The 20,848-nt window shown below is 36.5% G+C and overlaps 1 protein-coding gene across 1 annotated transcript in view; it reads right to left on the reverse strand.

Moving 5' to 3' along the window:
* The window catches only part of LOC104577099 (ATP-dependent translocase ABCB1-like), a 36,442-nt gene extending 16,107 nt beyond the window's left edge, over window positions 1–20,335 (reverse strand). Inside the window, exons 1-15 of the mRNA XM_088533540.1 lie at window positions 20,162–20,335; window positions 19,807–20,013; window positions 19,272–19,402; window positions 18,551–18,605; window positions 16,260–16,407; window positions 14,198–14,261; window positions 9,980–10,171; window positions 9,143–9,314; window positions 8,069–8,193; window positions 7,094–7,265; window positions 5,421–5,534; window positions 4,017–4,127; window positions 1,121–1,246; window positions 737–940; window positions 166–336 (exon numbers count right to left, since the gene is read on the reverse strand). Of these exons, the coding sequence (XP_088389666.1) occupies window positions 166–336; window positions 737–940; window positions 1,121–1,246; window positions 4,017–4,127; window positions 5,421–5,534; window positions 7,094–7,265; window positions 8,069–8,193; window positions 9,143–9,314; window positions 9,980–10,171; window positions 14,198–14,261; window positions 16,260–16,407; window positions 18,551–18,605; window positions 19,272–19,363 (1,746 nt within the window). The 5' untranslated portion in view covers window positions 19,364–19,402; window positions 19,807–20,013; window positions 20,162–20,335. The remainder of the gene's footprint in view (window positions 1–165; window positions 337–736; window positions 941–1,120; window positions 1,247–4,016; window positions 4,128–5,420; window positions 5,535–7,093; window positions 7,266–8,068; window positions 8,194–9,142; window positions 9,315–9,979; window positions 10,172–14,197; window positions 14,262–16,259; window positions 16,408–18,550; window positions 18,606–19,271; window positions 19,403–19,806; window positions 20,014–20,161) is intronic.
* Window positions 20,336–20,848: the final 513 nt, after the last annotated feature.

Here is a 20,848-nt window from a genome sequence, read left to right on the forward strand (position 1 = left end):
ATCTGAAAAACACATATATCTGTACAAACAGAAAATATTTGCCAAATTCCGTTTACTTTATGCTTTGTTAGAGTCTCTATTTGTTGCATCTCTTTAAATGAACATTAGGAAAAAAAGAGAACCAAAGGCTCCTGCTCACTTTCTTCATTCCAGAGCAACACTGACCTTGTCCAGCGCTGCCTGCACAATGGATTCACTTTCAGTATCCAAAGCTGAGGTGGCCTCATCAAGCAGGAGGATTTTAGGGTTGCGAACCAGAGCACGGGCAATCGCTATTCTCTGCTTCTGGCCTCCGCTCAGCTGGGCCCCTCTCTCTCCAACCAGGGTTTCAAACTTCTGCAAGGGACAACACGCATTTTCAGGACACTCCGCAGCACAATACGTTCACCAATTAAAGGCAGCATAAAGAAAGGCCACGTCTGCATTAGTAGCACCAGCAGAACTTTTGCCTCATTCTAAAACGCTAAACACTCGTTTGAATGTGCCTTCCTCATTCCTTGCGGTCCCCAAATTCTAGTATTTCTCAGTCTTCAGATATGGTCACCCAACCATGGCTTAAAGAGTTGACACCAACTTTATTCTCACAATAGTGAGGAGAAAGCTCTTTGTGGTCACAGCCCCAAGAAGAGCTTCCTCTATCTGTCTGCTGTGTTAGGGAGAGCCCTGCTAAGGAACTCTGAGGCATGAGCAGCCTTATTCAGAGAAACCTCTTCACCAAGACGGCCGGCTTGCTTACATTGGGCAGCTTCATGATGAAGTCGTAGGCATTTGCCTCCTTGGTAGCTTTTTCAATCTCTTCCATGGTGACGTTCTCACGGCCATAACGAATGTTTTCTGCAATAGTAGTAGCAAACAGCACGGGCTCCTGATTCACCACGCCAATAATCTCCCGCAGATATCGGACGTTGAGGGTCCTAATATCCTGCCCATCGATCATAACCTAAACAAAGGGATGCAGATGACAAGCATTTGCTCACACCATCTCGGCCTAGACCATTTTACAGGAGACTTTCTTGTTTCGTTTGAACAAGGGCAATGAGACCAGAGCTAGGCTTCAAACGAGGATTTGATGACTGCTGCATATGTTTGAACATAGCAGTCATCACACGAGGTCTCTTACCGTGCCTTCGTTGGGGTCATAAAATCTCTGGATGAGCTGAACAGTTGTACTTTTCCCACAGCCACTGCCACCAACCAGGGCTACTGTCTGGCCACAGTTAACCTTGAGATTCAAGCCCTTCAGTACCTTCAAGGAATATTAGAGAATGGAATGTTAGAAAAAAACATGATGTATAAAAATATGAGCTTAAATGTACGAAAACTCTCACGAGAAGAGTGAAATTCTTTTCATCCTTACACCAGAACTAGTCTAATAGCAATACATTACACAATACATTTCACAGTTATCCATACTGCGAACCAGCTCATACAACAAAATAACATATTAAAACTATATCCTTAATTTTATAGTTATACTATGATGCAGTATTTCTGTACAATAGCCATTTTCTGGAACAGACCACAGAAAATACAGGAGAATTATTTTGCAGTAGAACTCAGAAATGTCAGAATATACTCTAGATTGTTCTGAGGTCTTTTCGATAAGCTTGAAATCTATACTAACACTAAATATTTCACTTGCAGATTGAAATTGCTGGTGGATCTTCTCTACAGCTGTGAAACTGCATTGAACAATGCACATTTTTGGGCACTAGTAACTGTAAAATACAGCATTTCACAGCAATAGAAAATAGAAGTTTTTCCTTCCTTAGGACTCTTATAAAGGGAAGATAGAGGTCTTTGGTGCTGTACAATTCCTCATTCCTTTTGTTTTCAAGAAAATAACCTGTGTTTGGCTGTGTAATGAGGCTGGGAAACAGACAGAGTATCAGCATCCCCATGTTAAGCTATCCCCACCTTTCTGCCATATATCACCATAGGGACAGGAATTTCTACTCAATGTGAGTGACAGGTGAACACAAGACTGTATAGCACTCACTACTTTGAACAACTAGTGCAGTGGAGAACGTATATTGAGATGGATTTTTTTTTTTTTTTTGCTAATCACTCTTCCAGAAGGATTAAGCTACAATAAACTACTCAGACTCAAATACACCTGCAACAGGGCTAAACTTTTCTGTGCTGAGTGTGCAGCAATGTAGCAGCGCATGCCAAGACACTTCCAGTGCAGTTCCCAATGCATCGCCCACACTGTCTCCTTGTCACCATCTTCTCCATCATAGGTTTCTACACTCAGCACTACTATTGCCTCTCCACCCTTAGCATTAATATTGCTGTGCTTCTCTAGTGAGGTATATCTCACTGTTTAGGAACTAAAGGCGCCGACAAATAACTAGGCTTATCTTATTTTGTGAAAGTATTTATAGAATCATAGAATCATAGAATCATAGAATGCTTAGGGTTGGAAGGGACCTCCAGAGATCATCTAGTCCAACCCCCCTGCATACGCAGGGACACCTAAAGCACGTGGCGCAGGACTGCGTCCAAGCGGGTTTTGAAGATCTCCAGAGAAGGAGACTCCACAACCTCTCTGGGCAGCCTGTTCCAGTGCTCTGTCACCCTCACTGTTAAGAAATTTTTCCTTAAGTTCCTATGGAATTTTTGATGTTTCAGTTTCCGGCCATTTCCTCTAGTCCTATCAGTGGCCACCACTGAAAAGAGACCATCACCGTCCTCTGCACTCCCTCCCTCAAACAAAAAGCCTAACATGAATAATAACAACTGAGCCTTACTTAACCTTGTGTCACAGTCCTGTAAAACATTTAGTCTATATTCCTTACAGGTAGCAACTCAAGTATACTTAAATGCAGATAAATTAGCAATAGAGGTTGATCTAAAAGGTTATGGCTTATCACTGATTACAAAGGGCTATCGATCAGAACCTTTTTCCTCCACATGAACAAAATTCAAACGTAAATCCATGTAAGCTGTTTCTAACAACTTAGAGCAAATAAACCTGTGTAATGAGGTAGGAAATGCAGTCTCCACCACGCCTGTCATGTACTTTGCTCTACTTCTTAATCCTGTTCCAAACAGGAGCTAATCTGAACGTCATGTAGATTAAATTTGGGCAAAAATAAAATTCCATGTGTTATTTGACCTTCTCCTTATTTTTATCTTTACAATGAAATACTTCCTATCTTTTTGTTACTTTCTAAATTATAATCTCTGAAAGCAGGGGGGAGAAATCTCTTTATTCATATCATATATGTATAAATTTAGAAAAGAATATTACTCACTGAGATCAATAGATGTATTTCTACTTCTATTTTTATGGGGACAAAAATCAAGTACAGTCATTTCAGCTAATCCCTCTGTCAAGAAGGTAAATGAAGTTTTTAAAAATGGTTAAAATGTTTTAAAAAGCAAACTCCTTTTCTCCTTTCTGACGATCAAAATAAGAAACACTTCTTTATCAAGATCAGCAATTTTCCTTCAAGGAAGGGAAGGAAATAGCTACATACTGTGAAGAAACTCTTCATTAAAATATTTTCTAAAACCATGCAAGTCTCTTCCACCTCAATTACTTTAGGAAGTCCTGGTTCTATGAAAGTGCTTGGACAAGGCAAAGATTTTCTCTATCCAGACAAAAATCTCTATTCCATATATAACAAGTCCTTTCTGGACCTGCTTTATTAACTGATATAGTGTTAACAGAGCCGCCTGTCAGTACTTTTGAAATTCCCTATGTCATTAATTTTTCTTTTTTGTATACAAACCTGGGGATTAGACCTATAAAAACAAAAGATTATGGGAACAATAAAAAATCTTTACCGCACAGCCACACTGATTACAAGGGACAAATCATTCAAATGATTTATCCTATCTAGTTAGTGTTTAAATTAAATTTAGGTAAAATCATTGTGATGACAAGGTATTTTATATGATTTAGAGAACCAACCTTTAAATTGATAAACTTTCAAGACAATTTTATGTGCTTTTTTTTAATGATTCACATATTTAACTGTAGTAAGTATCATCTTCATTTACAGTACCTTAACATCTGGTCTGGCTGGATAATTGAAGCGAACATTTTGGAACTCCAAATCTCCTTTAATATGGTCTGGTTTGTGGCCTGCCTCTGAATAACTGTCAATTTGAGGTTCCTGTGCAAAATAAAATACACAGAGATAATATGTTTTTCACAGAGAAGTCCTGGAGTACACCATTATTCTGTAGAAATAATATATTTTAAACTCATTTAGTGAGATTTTAAAACATGCAAATTGCACAATGTTTTACTGCTTTATTATTACATTCCTTAACTATACATGAAAGAATACTTTTATAAATTTCCATTTAAGCTTTTGTGTGAATTTAATACAATAAGACAGTACCCACATCTAGCAGCATTTTGAGATTAATCCCACTGCCTGATAATTAACCTGAATGTACTTTCTCTAGTGAGTTGTTATTGTCTTTCAGTTCATAACTTTGCCCTTTTTGTTGAAACCATTTTTGTGAGAAAGAGCTGACCAAATGACCAGGAAGCAGAATCAAAGTTATTAATGAGGACTATTCTTATTTCCATCCAGGGTAGGTCTAGAACTTGAAGCCTGTCTTAACAACAATGCAAAATGTGTAGTTATATTTCATACAGTTTCATGTATTCATGCTAGTTTCTTTAGTGAGTTAAGTCACAGCCTCCCTGATTTCAGCACCTCCTAGCAATTAAAGTACATATCCAGGATATCAGGTTGGGTTTTATACACTTGATGATGCTCATGCTGCTGCTGGTGCTACTATCCTTGAAACCCATGCTAGTATTTTTGCTGTAATCACATTTTTATCTAGCACAGCACCGCAGTAGCAAGAAAAACTTTACAGGATAGCACCAATACTAAATATTCTAATGCTCTAGTACCATTACCTTTGATGAAGCAAAAATTGGTATCTCTAAGAGACAAGAGGAGTTGATGAATAATTACACATTTTATTTGCCTGTATGAATATATATCTGTCTTTAAGAAATCAAATGAATTGTTTTAGCATGGTCAAGATCAGATAAAATTAGAAGTTAAAAATTGCAGTAAATTGCTACAAATGTGATAGCAATAAAACTATCATTTTACATTACTAACAATTTAACAGAAATATTCTCAATAACTGGATCAATTTTCCTCCTTTGTTCCATAAAATCTGAAGAATGGTGGTTTTCCTTTCACCCTTAAATGGATCTCCTTGGAAATACAAAATTGAGGTTGCTATTAATGGCAGCACAAATTCATTTATGTTTTTCTACGTTGATATTTTTAAAATGTATCAGATAGGAATTTGAATTACATCTCATTTTACTCAGCATTAATTACTCTTGCTAACTTCACATCATAAATATTGTCAGCGCTATAAAAAGAAGAGTCTCTGAGTTTTGAAAAAAGATACAGAGCAAAGGTACTCACAGTGTCTATGATATTAAATATTGCATAAGCAGCTCCCCTTGCATTAGCAAATGCTTCTATGCTTGGAGCTGTCTGTCCAATACTGAAAGCTCCAATCAACACAGAGAAAAAAACCTGAAAGAAATTTTTAAGATGAAATTTATTAGTTCATAATTAAGTAAAAAATTACATTTATTTATTTATGATAGGTAACTTCGGATCAAGACGTTCCACACTTCTTATGGAAGTTTAAGGAATGTAGACCTCAAGAACAAATGAAATAAAGAATAACATTAGGAAGAAAAGAGCCTCTCTTATTAAGAGTCTCTGATAACTGTCTCTGTACAATATCACTGCACATGCTTATGTTACAGGATGGCTAAGAATGAAAAAGTGACTGAGAATGGAATCTCCAAAACCTCTCCCCAGAAATGTGTCATTCCACTTGATTTCTCAGGACATATTGTATTCATATTCAATTCATTCTTTGGCAAAAGATGATCTGAAGGCCAGGAGGTATATTTCTGAATTAAGCTGAGAAAACATTATGTGCCCCTCAGTGGCACGAAAGTGCATATGCAGACTGCTAGAATTCTGCTTTCAAAATGACAGAGGAATAAAGTATGTAATTCCATCTTCTCCACACAAAACTAACACAGGTTCCCTCAACTGCAGCAGAAGAGAGCGAGCATGTGCGAGAAAAAGTGACAAAGAGAAAAAGACAAATAAATAAACAAGTAAAATCATAGCTCATTGCCTTCATATAGTACCAAAATAAAAGCAATAAAAGGGTCTACTCAAACAGAGGTCATAATAAAAGCGACAGGTAATCAGACGAAAAGTTATCGGACAAAAGTTTCACCACACACACCCTCTTTTCTCTGAGAGTGGTGTCCAACACATACACCTAGGAAAGCATAGAAGAACAGAGCAAGCTGTTGTTTTATTTCTCCCTGCTACTCTAACTATATGCAAAGAAATGAAATCAGATTAAACAAACAGGATGAAAAAAATATATCTTTTATTTAAGTATACGCGTTCAAAAAAATCTTTTAACTGAAATATTTTCCTACAACATTCTAAATTTCCTATATTTTGACAGAATATAGATTCAAATACTTTATACACTATTTAAAGCTTTGGGAAAAGGGTTTCAAACTTTCATAGAAATTATGATGAGCATTTTTTTCATTTTTATGGTGACATATTTCCTAGTTAGAAGTTTAGTTTAGTTTTTCTTCCCCTAGCTTTTAAAAAAAATATTTAGAAGAGATTCCAGGCTCTTATGAAGCAAAATTTAAGAAAAGAATTAGTAAAATGATCTACTTAGATCTCCCAACAGCTAGAGCAAAATTGTTGCTTCTGTATCAAGAAAATATACTCAGAAATCTGCAAACAAAGAGTAATTCGGAAAGACAGTTCAGTTTTTGACTGAACTGTTTTTTTCCATGCCTGTTGTGATGTTATTAAAGTCAGAAGTGTAGAATCATCTGAAAATAATAGATGTTTTATTTGGCTTGAGGCAGATTTTAAGATATTATAGAAATAATACATAGACTCTTGCGGTAAGAAGGGAGGGAAGCTTGATGATTCTGGCCTAAAATTCTGGTTAAATCTAAATGAGTTCCCAAAATAGACTTCACTGTTTGTCATTGGTATTTTTTTCTTATTAATGGTCAGTTACTGATACTTACTGTAAGAACATTGCCAATAGTATAATCGTCAGCTATTATCAAGGTAGTTCCATACCAGAAGGCCAATGCATACGATGCATATATCAGTAAGAAAGCAATACCCATAGAAATATTTGCCGTAATAGACTTTCTTATTCCAATGCGTTTAGCATCTTCTAAATTTTTATGGTATCTGGAAGAAAGATAAAAGTTCAAAATGATCCAGTTTTGCCTCAAAACATCCAAAGTCTGTGGATGAAATAAAAAAAAAAAAAAACACTGTTGAGGTACTATTAGACATATGCGATCTCTAAGATTCTTAGATTAAGATCTTCTTAATATAAGAAGATCTATGATTAAGAAGATACTAAGATAAGGCTGGTACTCAGGCAGAGAAAACATAAGGCAGTCCCTAGAAAGGTCAACATGAGGTAAAATGGCAAACAGAACTGCAGTTGAGTGAATGTCATGCGAGTTCCTTAAATTACCCACTGTTTAATGAATGTGGACTGTGAACCATTCGTAACAGGTTTTGAGATTACGATTGTTAGCTTTAGATAAAGGTTAAAATGCAACATAAGAATGATGTTCCACCGTGGAAATGACACATTGTTTAATGAAACGCTCACAACAAGCACTGAGTAATCACATATTAAGGATATTGTCCTCTTTCCTCATGGCATGACCTTTTTTGTTCAAAGCTCTTACATGCTGCGTGATGCTTCGAGTAGTTTATATATTTCCTAGAGCAGAGGCAATGTATCTACTTACTTCATGAGTTTCTAGAAAAGTAAATAATTGTTATTTAACACACAGTAAAACTTGTAAAAGGGAATTACAGATAGACAGCTTCCACAAATGCAATAAGCACAAGGCTCACTTGTTTGGACAGATCTTCCATACTGAAGATTAAATAAAATTTCAAACTATCTGAAGTGATTACTTTAAAATTAGCTGATGAAAGTGAGTATTGCTTTACCTAAGCAATGCTCTTACCTTTTAATCTCTTTTTCCTGTCCTCCAAAAGCTATTACAGTCCGAATTGATGACAAAACTTCTTCTGCAACAGCTCCTGCCTTCGCATATGCAGCTTGTTCTTTGTCAGTAAAAGCAGAGAGAACCTAATAAAGGATCAAATATTTTGACTTAAAAAAAAACAGAATGAGCACTATTTTGACTTAAGAAAAGCATAATGAACACAAGCATTTCCCAATTACTTTTATCACAATTATTATCTTACAATATGAAACATTTGATTATATTACACAAAAGAGGACAGAATATTCAATATTTAAATTATTCATTACATTCAAAATTCAGTCTAATAATTCAACATTCTCTATTCTCAACAAGCGAAGTCTGGATTTTCAGCTCTGCTTTCACGCAGTGCAGGAGGCGGCACGAGCACTCACTGAGCTAGCTGAGGGTCTCTGTTCTGGGGCAGATCTCCTCGGTGAGCTCCACAGCTTGGGTGCACTGCCACAGTCCATGCGGACTGTCAGCACATACTCCTACTTCTTCCTCAACACACTCAACATTGCAGAGCCTCATATAACACTTGAAATGTACTGGAAACAAAATACTGTAAAAATTGCAAGGCTATCAAACTGCAAATTAACTAGTCGCTTATCCCATGGTAATTTAGTACTCATGTAAGTCTATCTAAAATTTCTTCCCAAAGCTGTGACAACTCTGAAGAGACTCTGCAACTAAGACCAAGGCTTGGTCTTGCTTATTTACTTAGTTTTCAGAGGTACAATTTGTGTCAACAGAACAAGTAGATGAAATTAAACAGTAAATAATGTGTATATTTTACTGATATTTCTTGTTCCCTTCTCCACATAAAATGTTAAACTGACAGCAAATCCATTGCATGGGAATTTTAATATTGAAACTGTATAAGAATAGTTGCATAAAATTTATTCAACACATCTTATGCACCTAAATGTTCTTTAAAGCTATGGTAATTATTCTGAATGATACATTCCAACACTGGGAATTACAGTCACACAGATTTATCTCATTATCTCTCACTGATATCAAGCATGACACCCAAGTAGATTAACTTACCTTTGCCCAGAGAGCTGCTGAAAGTCCCAGGACAGGACTGACTGCTAGTATTACAAGAGTTAATTTCCATCCTTTTGTGAGACCAACAATAAATCCTGTTACAAATGTTGTGACTGATTGAACAAGCAATCCAACTTTGTCACCTATTCCTTCATTAATCTTGGTGACATCACTGAAAAACAAATTACATTCAGATAGGAAAGAAAATGTAGAAATCACACCAAGCTTTTCAGTTTTGCCACTTGGGCATCTGTACAGAGGATAATACTTCATATTTCATTGCCTGCCAACAATTTGTTTGAGAGTAGAGCAATATAATGCAGTCATGGATTTTTTCATAAATCTTGGGAAAATTCCACGTTATAAATTTCTGTTTGCCTCTGAAAAGACTAAATTCTGCCTACAGCAGTAGCTCCTATTGTTCTCTCTTCTCATTCCAGATTATGGACCTATTTGGAAACCAGGGGATCTTTGGGAGGAAAAACTCAAGTCTTTCATGTGGGGAAAAAGAAGTGAATAGCTTGTCTTGCAGTTCGAACTATTCACACTTTTAGGGTCAGTTAGCCCCTTGTTGAGCCCTAGTGTGCAGAGAAATGAAAACGATTTTTCTACCTGGAGGTAACATTATAGCATGGGATTAAACCATCCTCAGAGTGCACAGACACTTATCTAAATGCTTTTCTTTGTGATAGTCCAGTATCAGAAGTGTTAGAAGTTTTATCTCTTGAGACTCTCAATGAGATAACCTCATAAAATTTACAAGGAAATAATTAAAAGAAAAAAATAGCTCATACACATTAAGATAAAATATCATTGTGGAAATAACAGTATACTTACTCTATGAGACGAGTATTAAGTTCTCCCACATCATTTACATCAAACCATCCAATTTCCTGTCTCATAATTGCATGAAAAAATTCTTTTCTAATTTTCTTTATTTGCCGGCCTGCTGCTAGGGTCCAAAATGAAGTCTGGACATAAGCAGCAAGAAGAACAGCAGCTGCTATTGCAGAATAGTAATATGCATACCTGAAAGAAAAAAAAAATTGCAATATTCTCTGCCTAATCTCTATTTAGCTTGATGCTCACCGCTTCCTTTCAGACTGAATTGGACTTTATTTGCCCAAGAGTCTGCCTTTTTCCTGTAGCTATGCCAATTAAGCTAATAGAGATGAATTTCCCTATAAATCTTTTGAGTTTTCTGAGTATTTCTGCTTTTAGATATACAATAAGTTAAACTATTCTTAGACTAGAATTATTTTTTCTTCTCAACTTCTTCTCATCAATATCTTATACATTTTCCTAAATCATTTTAGAACCCTGTTTTACATAAAATATCCTCTTCACTTTATGTGTAATTCCATAAATATCACATTTCTATTTTAATACATATGAACAGATGTTAAATGTGTTTATAAACACATCTACATACATCATGCAACATGCTTGTCTGTATATATATATAAATATATATAATTCATGCATGTTAGAAATATTTCTGCATTTGAGTATATCATGTGATAGGCACAAGTGCCTATCTATTGCAAGTAAATACCATCAGATCAGAAATTTTTTTGCTCTCTATTTTTTTCATAACCAATATTTTACTTTTAAATGCCTTCAGTTCTGTGCCACAAGCAGGGACACAAATTGAAACCAAGCAGGAGGTAAACTACTGCAATTCTCAAACTAGAAGTGAATTTGACCACTATTTTGAAATGTTCAAAAGAATCAAATAACTTCAGTCACAGGTGAACTTAAACCAGAACAAAACCAGAAAATTTAAAATTATTGATTCCCTTTTCACAAAACATGATCAAAAATAATAGACAAATGTTTGCTGCGCATATTAGATGTATCTGTATGGCTGTTGTAATTATATAGAAGTTAACAACAAGAAAAAAAAATCAAGACAATTATCACCTTCACTAGTAGTAAATTCTCTACACTGGTTCCTTTAAATATTAGCATGAAACTTGGCAGGGATATGTTGCGGAAATCTGTATGTAAATTCTCTACTCAAAAAATGAGATAATGATTTTACAGATGAACTGTTTTTCAACTAATGCCAGCTCTTGATGGCTAAGATGAGGTAGTGTTTTGTCTGGGACTTTGGAACTATATTCTTTATAAAATGAACTGTAACTAAACTGATTACTAAAAATGAGTTAATGCATAACTGAAGGTTGATGATTAGCTGAATATTGACCTTGATCATCTTGATCAGCTCCATTAAAAATCTGCAAAAAAATACTAAACCAAAACTAATTTGAGCACTGATCCAAAACTCAGCAGAAATTACTTCAGGCAATTACTTTATGATGTTATACCACTTTGAAGAATTACTTTATGCTTGGACTTTGTTTCATGAGAGAGCAAAACAACAGAAGTGAAGGATATCTTTGCCAGATTTCATGCTGATGAGGTATATGCTATAAATTCACTGCTGAAACTTAACAGAGAATAAACGCTCACTGCATTGTAAATTAATTGTTCTTTATCCTGTTCTTTAGAAACAACTGGAGTGTAGGCAAACTATTATCTGAGTATCAAACACAGCTAAGTTCACATTTGGAGCTCTTGAATTTACTTCAACCTTTTCTTTATAGTTTTTGTTACCATATTTAATACCATGTCCTTCTGGCAGCAGTTCTCTGAGACACAAGGAGCGGGCACAAATAGCTAAGGCTTCTTCAAAATGATAAACACATTAGCTCAAGGCTCTATCCAGACACGCTGGAAAAGAGAATCTATTCCTGTGCCATTAATAAACAGTACATCCCTCATTCAGTGCTAAGGATAAATTGTTTCCAAAGAGAAAGTGAGGCTGCTTTTTACTCACATCTGTACTCCCAAATTTAATATCTAAAACTTGAGATGACTTGGGTGATGCTAATATAAGATCTCCCTCACACAGATCTTTTCTAGACACACGAGAACAGATAGTTCTCAACATTTAGATAATATGCTTTATATTCACATTTACACTTTCTTTATGTCAGACTGTTTGCTTCCCTGTACTCTTTGCTCTTTAAGCAGTTCTGAATTACTAACACAGTCTGCTGAGAAAAAGGGGTGATTCTTTCTTTTTTAACCTGGGAAATGATACAAACTCACAGAGTAAGAAAGAAAACAAAGTAAACAACAACAACCCTCCCAAACCATTAATCAAAAAGCACAGACTGCTTATTATTCTAAAAAAAAATCTTTATAAATGACAAACTGATTTACACACTACTTTAACACTACATGTGTCAGCTATATTTTCTGTAATTATAGAACATCCTGAGAGCAAGTCCTGAAATACAGGCTGAATAAGCTTGAGTAAAAAAAAAAAAAAAGTTAATTTTAAAGCTATATGTATCACTACTTTCATTACAAATGGAAATGAAAACAGTTATACACATAGCTTTAATATTAAGAGCGATTAATAATGACAAGTGCTACATTTTTAAAGGCAATCCATCCACATGACCAACAAGTAAAAGGGATAAACAGGGAATAATTAACTGCAGTAAAGAAAATATATCAAACCCAGTTTTAATATTTACAGGAATAACACAGTGAAATTAAAAGGATCTGATTCTAAATTGTAACATGAAATGCTGTTTATATGATTTACAAAGCTACAGAGCTTGTCAAAAGACAATTCAAAGTCAGACCTTAATAAGTTTAAAAAAGTATTCTACAAAAACAACCATTCTATAAAAGCAACCAAGTTCCTGTAGAATAAACTGTCCCTGCTGGAGCAGGAGGGTTGGCCTAGATGATCTCTACAGCTCCCTTCCAACCCTAAGCATTCTGTGATTCTGTGAAACATAAAACAGACTGTGAAAACGCTGTACAACTAGGCATCAAGTAATCACCAAACACAAAACACATCTTTTTCTGACAATTCCAACATTTGCCTTCAATGACCGAGTATGTATATATTCTACATAAGGTGTGTATGCATTCCTTGCATTCAAGTCAGAGATGAAGAAACATAGAGGGAGCAAGAAATGCTCTGCTCCATAGTCTCTTACAAAAAAAAAAAAGTGAATTCCCTGCCAGTTCCTTCTTATCACACATAGGTTCTCCACTTCTAAGTAACAGTCTTTTCCTGACCAACTGTTGCTCATTTCTTTTAGAGCAAAGATATTCCTTCAGAATAAACAGGTTTTTTTTTTACCTGAAACTTAACTACTTGATTTAAATAATTCATAAGTCTACAGTCCACTGCCATCAAAGAGTACCCACTTCAGTAAAAGTGAGAGCAAAAGGTATTACAGGAAATGCTCATGTTTTTCTTTAGGTAGGACAACAATCTTGAAAACCATATAAATATTCCTAAGATGTCAGATGTTTCACAGTACCTAATCAGGAACAGACTTTGAACTGAAGAACAAAAGTGGAAGGGGCACAGGAAAATATACAAGAAAAAAAAGTACATGGACGATGGCTAACAAAGCACTTAAAACATGTCTATTGCTTGTTGATGTTTTGACTTCTTTGCCATTTTCTCTGTTACACTGCAATACTACTTTTTCATAGAAAAACTGCTTGTTGTCTTTTGCTACTGTCTGCTCAAGGATGCAAGGATTTAAGGTTGCACAGAATTTAACTCTTTAGTCCAGATATTCTAGCTGAACTTGATGCTTGACAAGGAATTAGATTGTATCTGGCAACTCTAATTCTACTTTTTATCACTGAATCGCCATAGTTTAAGAAGTTAGCATTTTTTAGCATAACGTTTACTGTTTATAAATTCATAGGAAGGGAAGGAGGAAGAAAAGAAATGCAGATGACATGGGGAAAGAGAACATTCAGAGTAAGGGAATGGGATGTGTGAAAGTTGAAATTAAAGAGAAATCGTTGGGAATGCCTGGGGATGTTCAAGAATTTTCCCAGTGCCTGCAGTAATCTGATATGCAAATCAGATTACATACATTATTCAAGTAACCATTTTTATCTATTGTTTAAGGTATGTAAAAAAGATGAACAGGAAAAGAATGGTTTGACTGGAAATGTGTGGCTAGATTATAAAAAGAAAAACAAGTATCAATTTCTAATTACCTTGTCATATCTTCTTCTAGCTTGCTAAGAAGTTCTGAAGTGATATTCTCTGCAGAAACGTTTTCTTAAAAAAGAAGGGGAGAAGGAAGAGAGAGAAAATAATAAGTACTTTTAGTAATTTTAATATGTCAGTTTTTAACAAGTTTGCTTTCTTGCATGCTATTCAGCAAATTTTGAGTTGCTTATCCTCCCACTGGTTCAAGTTAATTTTAAAGGGGAAGGAGTGCAACACTCTAAGCCCTAAAGCCAAAGATTTATCAATGTAGAGTTAATTATGACTCCAAAATAACATCGATATGACTCAAAATTAAAACTTTTTTTTTTCCAGAAACATAGTACATTTAAAATACAGGTCTAGTTCCAAAACCTATTTAAAATACAGGTCCAGTTATTACCATCAAATCAGTAACTGTGGATAACTCAGCTCTATATAATAAAACACTGGCGATGAGGTATGCACTGACTTTAAAATTTTATTCCACCACGTCTAGCATTCAGTGACAAATGTTCTGAGAAGGCTATGCAGTAGTCTTTCATAATTATACTATAACACTTGATTGATTTATTCTGCTTGGGAATGGATAATCCATTAGATGATAAATAAACGCATTACTTTCTCCAATAAAGACAGTAACTTGTTTTACTGTCTCTTAGAAAAATAAGAGCATAAATGAGAAGAGGATAGGATAGAATCAAATCTTTTTATTTCTCTGTATCAGTACAGACATGTTTTAAATGTTTAATAAAAAACTTTCTAAAGAAGGGCAACAAGTCTTTTCACAAGTTCAGCATCTCATATTTGATCACAGGTACAACCTAATCTGGTCTAACTGGGAGATGACACCAAAGTGACACTATCAGCTCTCCTATTCAGCAGTGCATCTCTGCCACTCCTTTGTGCTTGATTTTACACTTCTAATTTTGCAGGATTAATCTAATTGACAAGCTGATCCAGGGGGAAACAAGCACTTTCCTTTTTGTTAGTGAGGCTTCTGTTAGCTACACTTATTTATCCAGTTCACACTGTGGACTGTGGAATTGTTAGGTCTACTAGACCAGGGTGTCATGGTGGATGATAAGTTGACCATGAGGCAGCAGTGTGCTCTTGTGGCCAAGAAGGCCAATGGGATCCTGGGGTGCATTAAGAAGAGCGTCTCCAGCAGGTCGAGGGAGGTGATCCCGCCCCTCTACTCAGCTCTGGTGAGGCCACATCTGGAGCACTGTGTCCAGTTCTGGGCTCCACAGTACAAGAGGGATGTGGAGCTGCTGGAGAGAGTCCAGCGCAGGGCCACAAGGATGATCAGGGGCCTGGAACATCTGCCCTATCAGGAGAGGCTGAGGGAGCTGGGCCTGTTCAGCCTGGAGAAGAGAAGGCTGAGAGGGGATCTAATCAGTGTATATAAGTACCTCAAGGGAGGGAGTGCAGAGGACGGTGATGGTCTCTTTTCAGTGGTGGCCACTGATAGGACTAGAGGAAATGGCCGGAAACTGAAACACCAAAAATTCCATAGGAACTTAAGGAAAAATTTCTTAACAGTGAGGGTGACAGAGCACTGGAACAGGCTGCCCAGAGAGGTTGTGGAGTCTCCTTCTCTGGAGATCTTCAAAACCCGCTTGGACGCAGTCCTGTGCCACGTGCTCTAGGTGACCTTGCGTGTGCAGGGGGGTTGGACTAGATGATCTCTAGAGGTCCCTTCCAACCCTAAGCATTCTATGATTCTATGATTCTCTGAATGCTATGCGACAGGGGTTTACAGTGAGGGGAAAGGAGGGAAAAAACAAACTTTCTGTTTATCCCATAAACGTGCTTGCTTGAATATGTAGCTGCACCATAGGAGATGATTTGAGAAAATGCATTAGTAGAGAGACTAAAAATTAGGGACAAAACAAAGTAATCCACAGTGGAATCTCTACTAGAGAAAACACAACAATAAATACTTTGGTTCATGGTATCGTAGCAAACTGAAGAGTTTGACATCATTATCTCACATTAAAATGCTCTAATCTCCCTGGATATTTCCCAAATATGAGACTGTTTTCTATATAAAAGATATATTCTTACCTGCAATAGATGTGTTTACAGGAGTAACAAAACTATCAGTCATATCTCCAAAAATTATCATCACAATAGGGAGGCTGGTTCCATGGGCTATTGCCAGGACAGTGCCTAGTAGCATTAGTAATTTATCTGTCCAACTGGAGTATCGAAACTGCAAGTGAGAAGAGAGATTCATTCTAACTGCAGAATTAGAACACCAACACAACATCAAAAAAGCTACAAAGTAAAAAAAAAAAAAAAAGCCATCAGTTGTATAGCTAATTATCACAAAACCACTTCACCTTATTAGAAAACTTTATCTGATTAGAAATAAAATTTATGAAATAATTTAACTGTAGAGAATTCAATTATTCTGTGAAAAACATTTCATACTGTGAAGTCTCCAAACTAGAGAATTGTACTGTTTTAATGCATTAATATCTACACCTGTGTAAGAAAGGCATACAAAAACAAGGTATATAAAATTTGCCCTCTTTAATTTTGATGTCTGAATTTCAATTATAAGATTTTATTATTATTATTGTGCTAATTAGGACAGAAAATAATTTTACTGTAAATTCATTATTGTGCAGCTAGAAAAATCATATCAAATGTACTATATATATTATAAAAGTCTATCAAAATCCAAAAGCCTCTTTCCCTTGACTTCGGTAAACTTCAGGGTTTCCTATGACAAAAGCATTAGTATGATTCTGCACTGTAAGGAACTGGCTTTAGTGGAGTAAAATACATTGTTTTTGCAATGGAACTGTACAGATGCAACACTAGTAAAGCAAAGTAAGAATTCGGATCACTGGCCAATTTTTTTTATTACTATTATTTAGAACATTATTGCTGCCCATTATTCACACTAAGCCAATAACACGAAACATTGCAGTGTTACTAAAACAATATCAATGACTCAGTTTGATTAAATATTAATGGATTATTTTAGATAAGAGGGTGGTGATCAGCGGTGCCAAGTCTAGTTGGAGGCCTGTAGCTAGTAGTGTCCCCCAGGGTCAGTCCTCGGTTCAGCCCTGTTCAATTCATTCATCAATGACCTGGATGAAGGCACAGAGTGCTCCCTCAGCAAGTTTGCTGATGATACCAAACTGGGAGGAGTAGCCAATACCCCAGAGGGCTGCGCTGCCATCCAGAGGGACCTGGACAACTGGGCGGTGAAAAACCTCATGCAATTCAACAAGGGCAAGTGCAAGGTCCTGCACCTGGGGAGGAATAACCCCAGACACCAGTCCAGGCTGGGAACCGACCTTCTGGAGAGCAGCTCTGCGGAGAAAACCTGGGTGTCATGGTGGACGACAAGCTGACCATGAGGCAGCAGGGTGCCCTCGTGGCCAAGAAGGCCAGTGGGATCCTAGGGTGCATTAAGAAGAGCGTCTCCAGCAGGTCAAGGGAGGTGATCCTGCCCCTCTACTCAGCTCTGGTGAGGCCACATCTGGAGCACTGTGTCCAGTTCTGGGCTCCACAGTACAAGAGGGATGTGGAGCTGCTGGAGAGAGTCCAGCACAGGGCTACAAGGATGATCAGGGGCCTGGAACATCTGCCCTATGAGGAGAGGTTGAGGGAGCTGGGCCTGTTCAGCCTGGAGAAGAGAAGGCTGAGAGGGGATCTAATCACTGTCTATAAGTACCTCAAGGGAGACAGTGAGGAGGATGGTGCTGGCTTCTTTTCAGTGGTGGCCACTGACAGAACTAAAGGAAACGGATGGAAACTGAAGCATCAAAAGTTCCACAGGAACTTAAGGAGAAATTTCTTAACAGTGAGGGTGCCAGAGCACTGGAACAGGCTGCCCAGAGAGGTTGTGGAGTCTCCTTCTCTGGAGATCTTCAGAACTCGCTTGGACGCAGTCCTGTGCCACGTGCTCTAGGTGACCCTGCATGTGCAGGGGGGTTGGACTAGATGACCTCTAGAGGTCCCTTCCAACCTTAAGCATTCTATGATTCTATGATTATTTTATTTTAAAATATACAGAAAATAAAATTATATGGAACTTCAAATACTTTCTAGTTCCCTTCACTTTACTGCTGACTCTGGTGACTGATTAATAAGCAAGGGGCTGACTAGCATGACCTAGGTAATTTAGATGACTGAATGGCAATAATAATCTTAACCTCCCGCCACACATTTTGTTCTGTTCCAAGAAGTGATTGAACATGGAAATTATTTCTTTCCACAGACACAGATCTCCTAGTACAGGTGTGTACAGCATTCTGGTTTATCAAGGCAAGACTCCTAACAATCCATATTGGTAGTGGACGGATAGAAAATTAGAGAGAGAGCACACATCTTACCAGCGCTAGAGGGCTGACCACCTTAGCCTTTTCTCCTTTCTTCTTTTTCTTCTTGCTTGAAAGGTATCATAGTTTTAGTACATTTGAAAAGTGAGAACATTTCACAGAAATAGTCAACATATTAATTAACATCAAATAAAATATTATTATGAAATAATTTTACAGGAAACAATGGTGAGGAAAACGAAGATAATTCCTTGAGCGTTTTTTGAATGTTTATTTTTAGGAAACTTTCATGCACATAAATTGCATCAGTTCCTGAATGCTATAAATTAAAGTCAAACCAACACGGGTTAGTGGTGAAACAAAGCACTATATAGCTTTTGAAATGGGAAAGAGGAAGAAAATTACAGAATTATATTTTGTCATAATCTATGAATGGAACAAGAACAAAGATATTCAGGATATGTAAAATTTTGAGTGCCCTACATAGTAAGAAATTTAACATAGTTAACTGATAATGTCAGTGTAACCAACATGTCTCCTTTGACATCATTTCTGTAACTTAGATTTTAGATTTGCTTTTCATCAAAATATAGTTAAAGGAAAAGATACAAGAGTACTTTCCCTCTCCATCCTCTGCCCTGTCAAACAGTGCTCCCGACAAGCTGAAGTAAAGCCTTCTGTTACTAGGCTTTCCAGGTAATTATAAAAGTAAAATAAAATCTAATCCTATATGCTTCATAAATAAAACATGTTTACAATGTTTAAGAATATTTACCATTTGTCTTCTGATTCAAATTCTTCCCTGAATGCGGTGGTCTCATGGCTATTTCCATCTGCAGTAGGCTTCTGTTCATCTTCAGAATGCATTTTAAATTTATTTAAGACAGTTCTCTCTGTAAAGTAATACTTGAGTGAGAAACAGAGAAGTATTAAATCAAGAACAGTAATCTTAATGACCATTTATTTGAAAGGAATAACATCAATGCTTATTAAACTCGAAAAAAATATTTCATGTCACAAGTTGGAAGTGAATCCTGTTAATAGACAAATGCAAACATTTTGAAACAAGTCCAGATCTCTTGAATTTGCCTACATACATCCACATTTTGTATTTGTACCTATTGTACAAATGTCTCTTTCATTTAATTTCATTTGAATGCTATGAGTATATATTTTTCTGTAATTCAGCCTAAATACAGGAAAAGAATGAGAAAGTAGGTGTCTATCTAAAAGAATATACAGTAATTTTCCTTAGTTATCAGCAAATTCTCTAAAATATCTCTGATTTAAATATAAAAGTATTGACTTACTTTGACGATTGCTCTTCGTTTGCTTCTCCCCTTCTGGAAGTTTATTCAACAATCAACAGAACTAATACGACCAGGGACACCCAGCATGATTGAACTTTGCTCTTTGATGGAAAACAGAAATGATAACAGCCTTCTCTGTTCCCACTCACTTTGCCTCGCCTACTTTGGAGAGGAAAGCATATGTACTTTGGACTCTGCTTTCCATTCCTGAAAGGAATAATCAGCAAAGAAAAGACTTAAATAACCCTTGTGTCAATGTCATTCATGAAAATAGGTCTAAATATGGTTTTCTTCCCCCCTCCCTTTACTCTCAGCTTAATTATGCCGCTTAAGACACCCAGGAATGTCTCCTTACCATATTAGAGATGGCATCGAATGCTCCAGACATTCTTGAATGTGCAGTGAAAATGAAACCATGTAACACAAAAGAGGTGCTTCTTCCAATCCTAATCCAGAAAAACATGACCCATGTAGCCTGCAAGGAAAGAAGGCTTTTACCATAGTGAGTACCCTTTCTCATTTAAGTAGCTGCAGAACAACAAGATGAGTTAGAAACTCAGTTTAGATGCTACTCTGGAATAGCTGTGGTCAGTAGAAAGTTTCTCAATTAGTATCCTTCTGATCTTTGAATGTTTGTTCAGATTCTAAACTGTTTGAGACAGACCATTTGTTTCATTTCATTGTGGAATGTATTGTGCTTATTGATATTCAATGAAAACAATAAACATTTAAAAATTGAAAAAAATAATTGTACTTCTTAACTGTCATTATTTCAGTGTTCATAGTAAACCACATATGTTCAGCACTGTTGAATAAACAAAATTTATGAAAAGTTAAGTATCACACACACAGAATGGTTGAAGTTGGAAGGGATTTCTGGAGATCATGCCACCTAGAGCAGGCTGTCCAGGACTGTGTCCAGACAGCTTCTGAATATCTCCAAGGATGGAGACTTTACTAAATCTCTGCACAAGCTATCTCCTCAGGAGCTCAGTTACCATCACAGTAAAAAAGTTTTCCTCGTGTTCAGGTGGAACTTCCT

This window comes from Tinamus guttatus, unplaced genomic scaffold (assembly GCF_059628265.1).
Source record: "Tinamus guttatus ecotype Peru unplaced genomic scaffold, ASM5962826v1 Tinamus_guttatus_pri_ptg000509l, whole genome shotgun sequence".
Classification (NCBI taxonomy): domain Eukaryota; kingdom Metazoa; phylum Chordata; class Aves; order Tinamiformes; family Tinamidae; genus Tinamus; species Tinamus guttatus.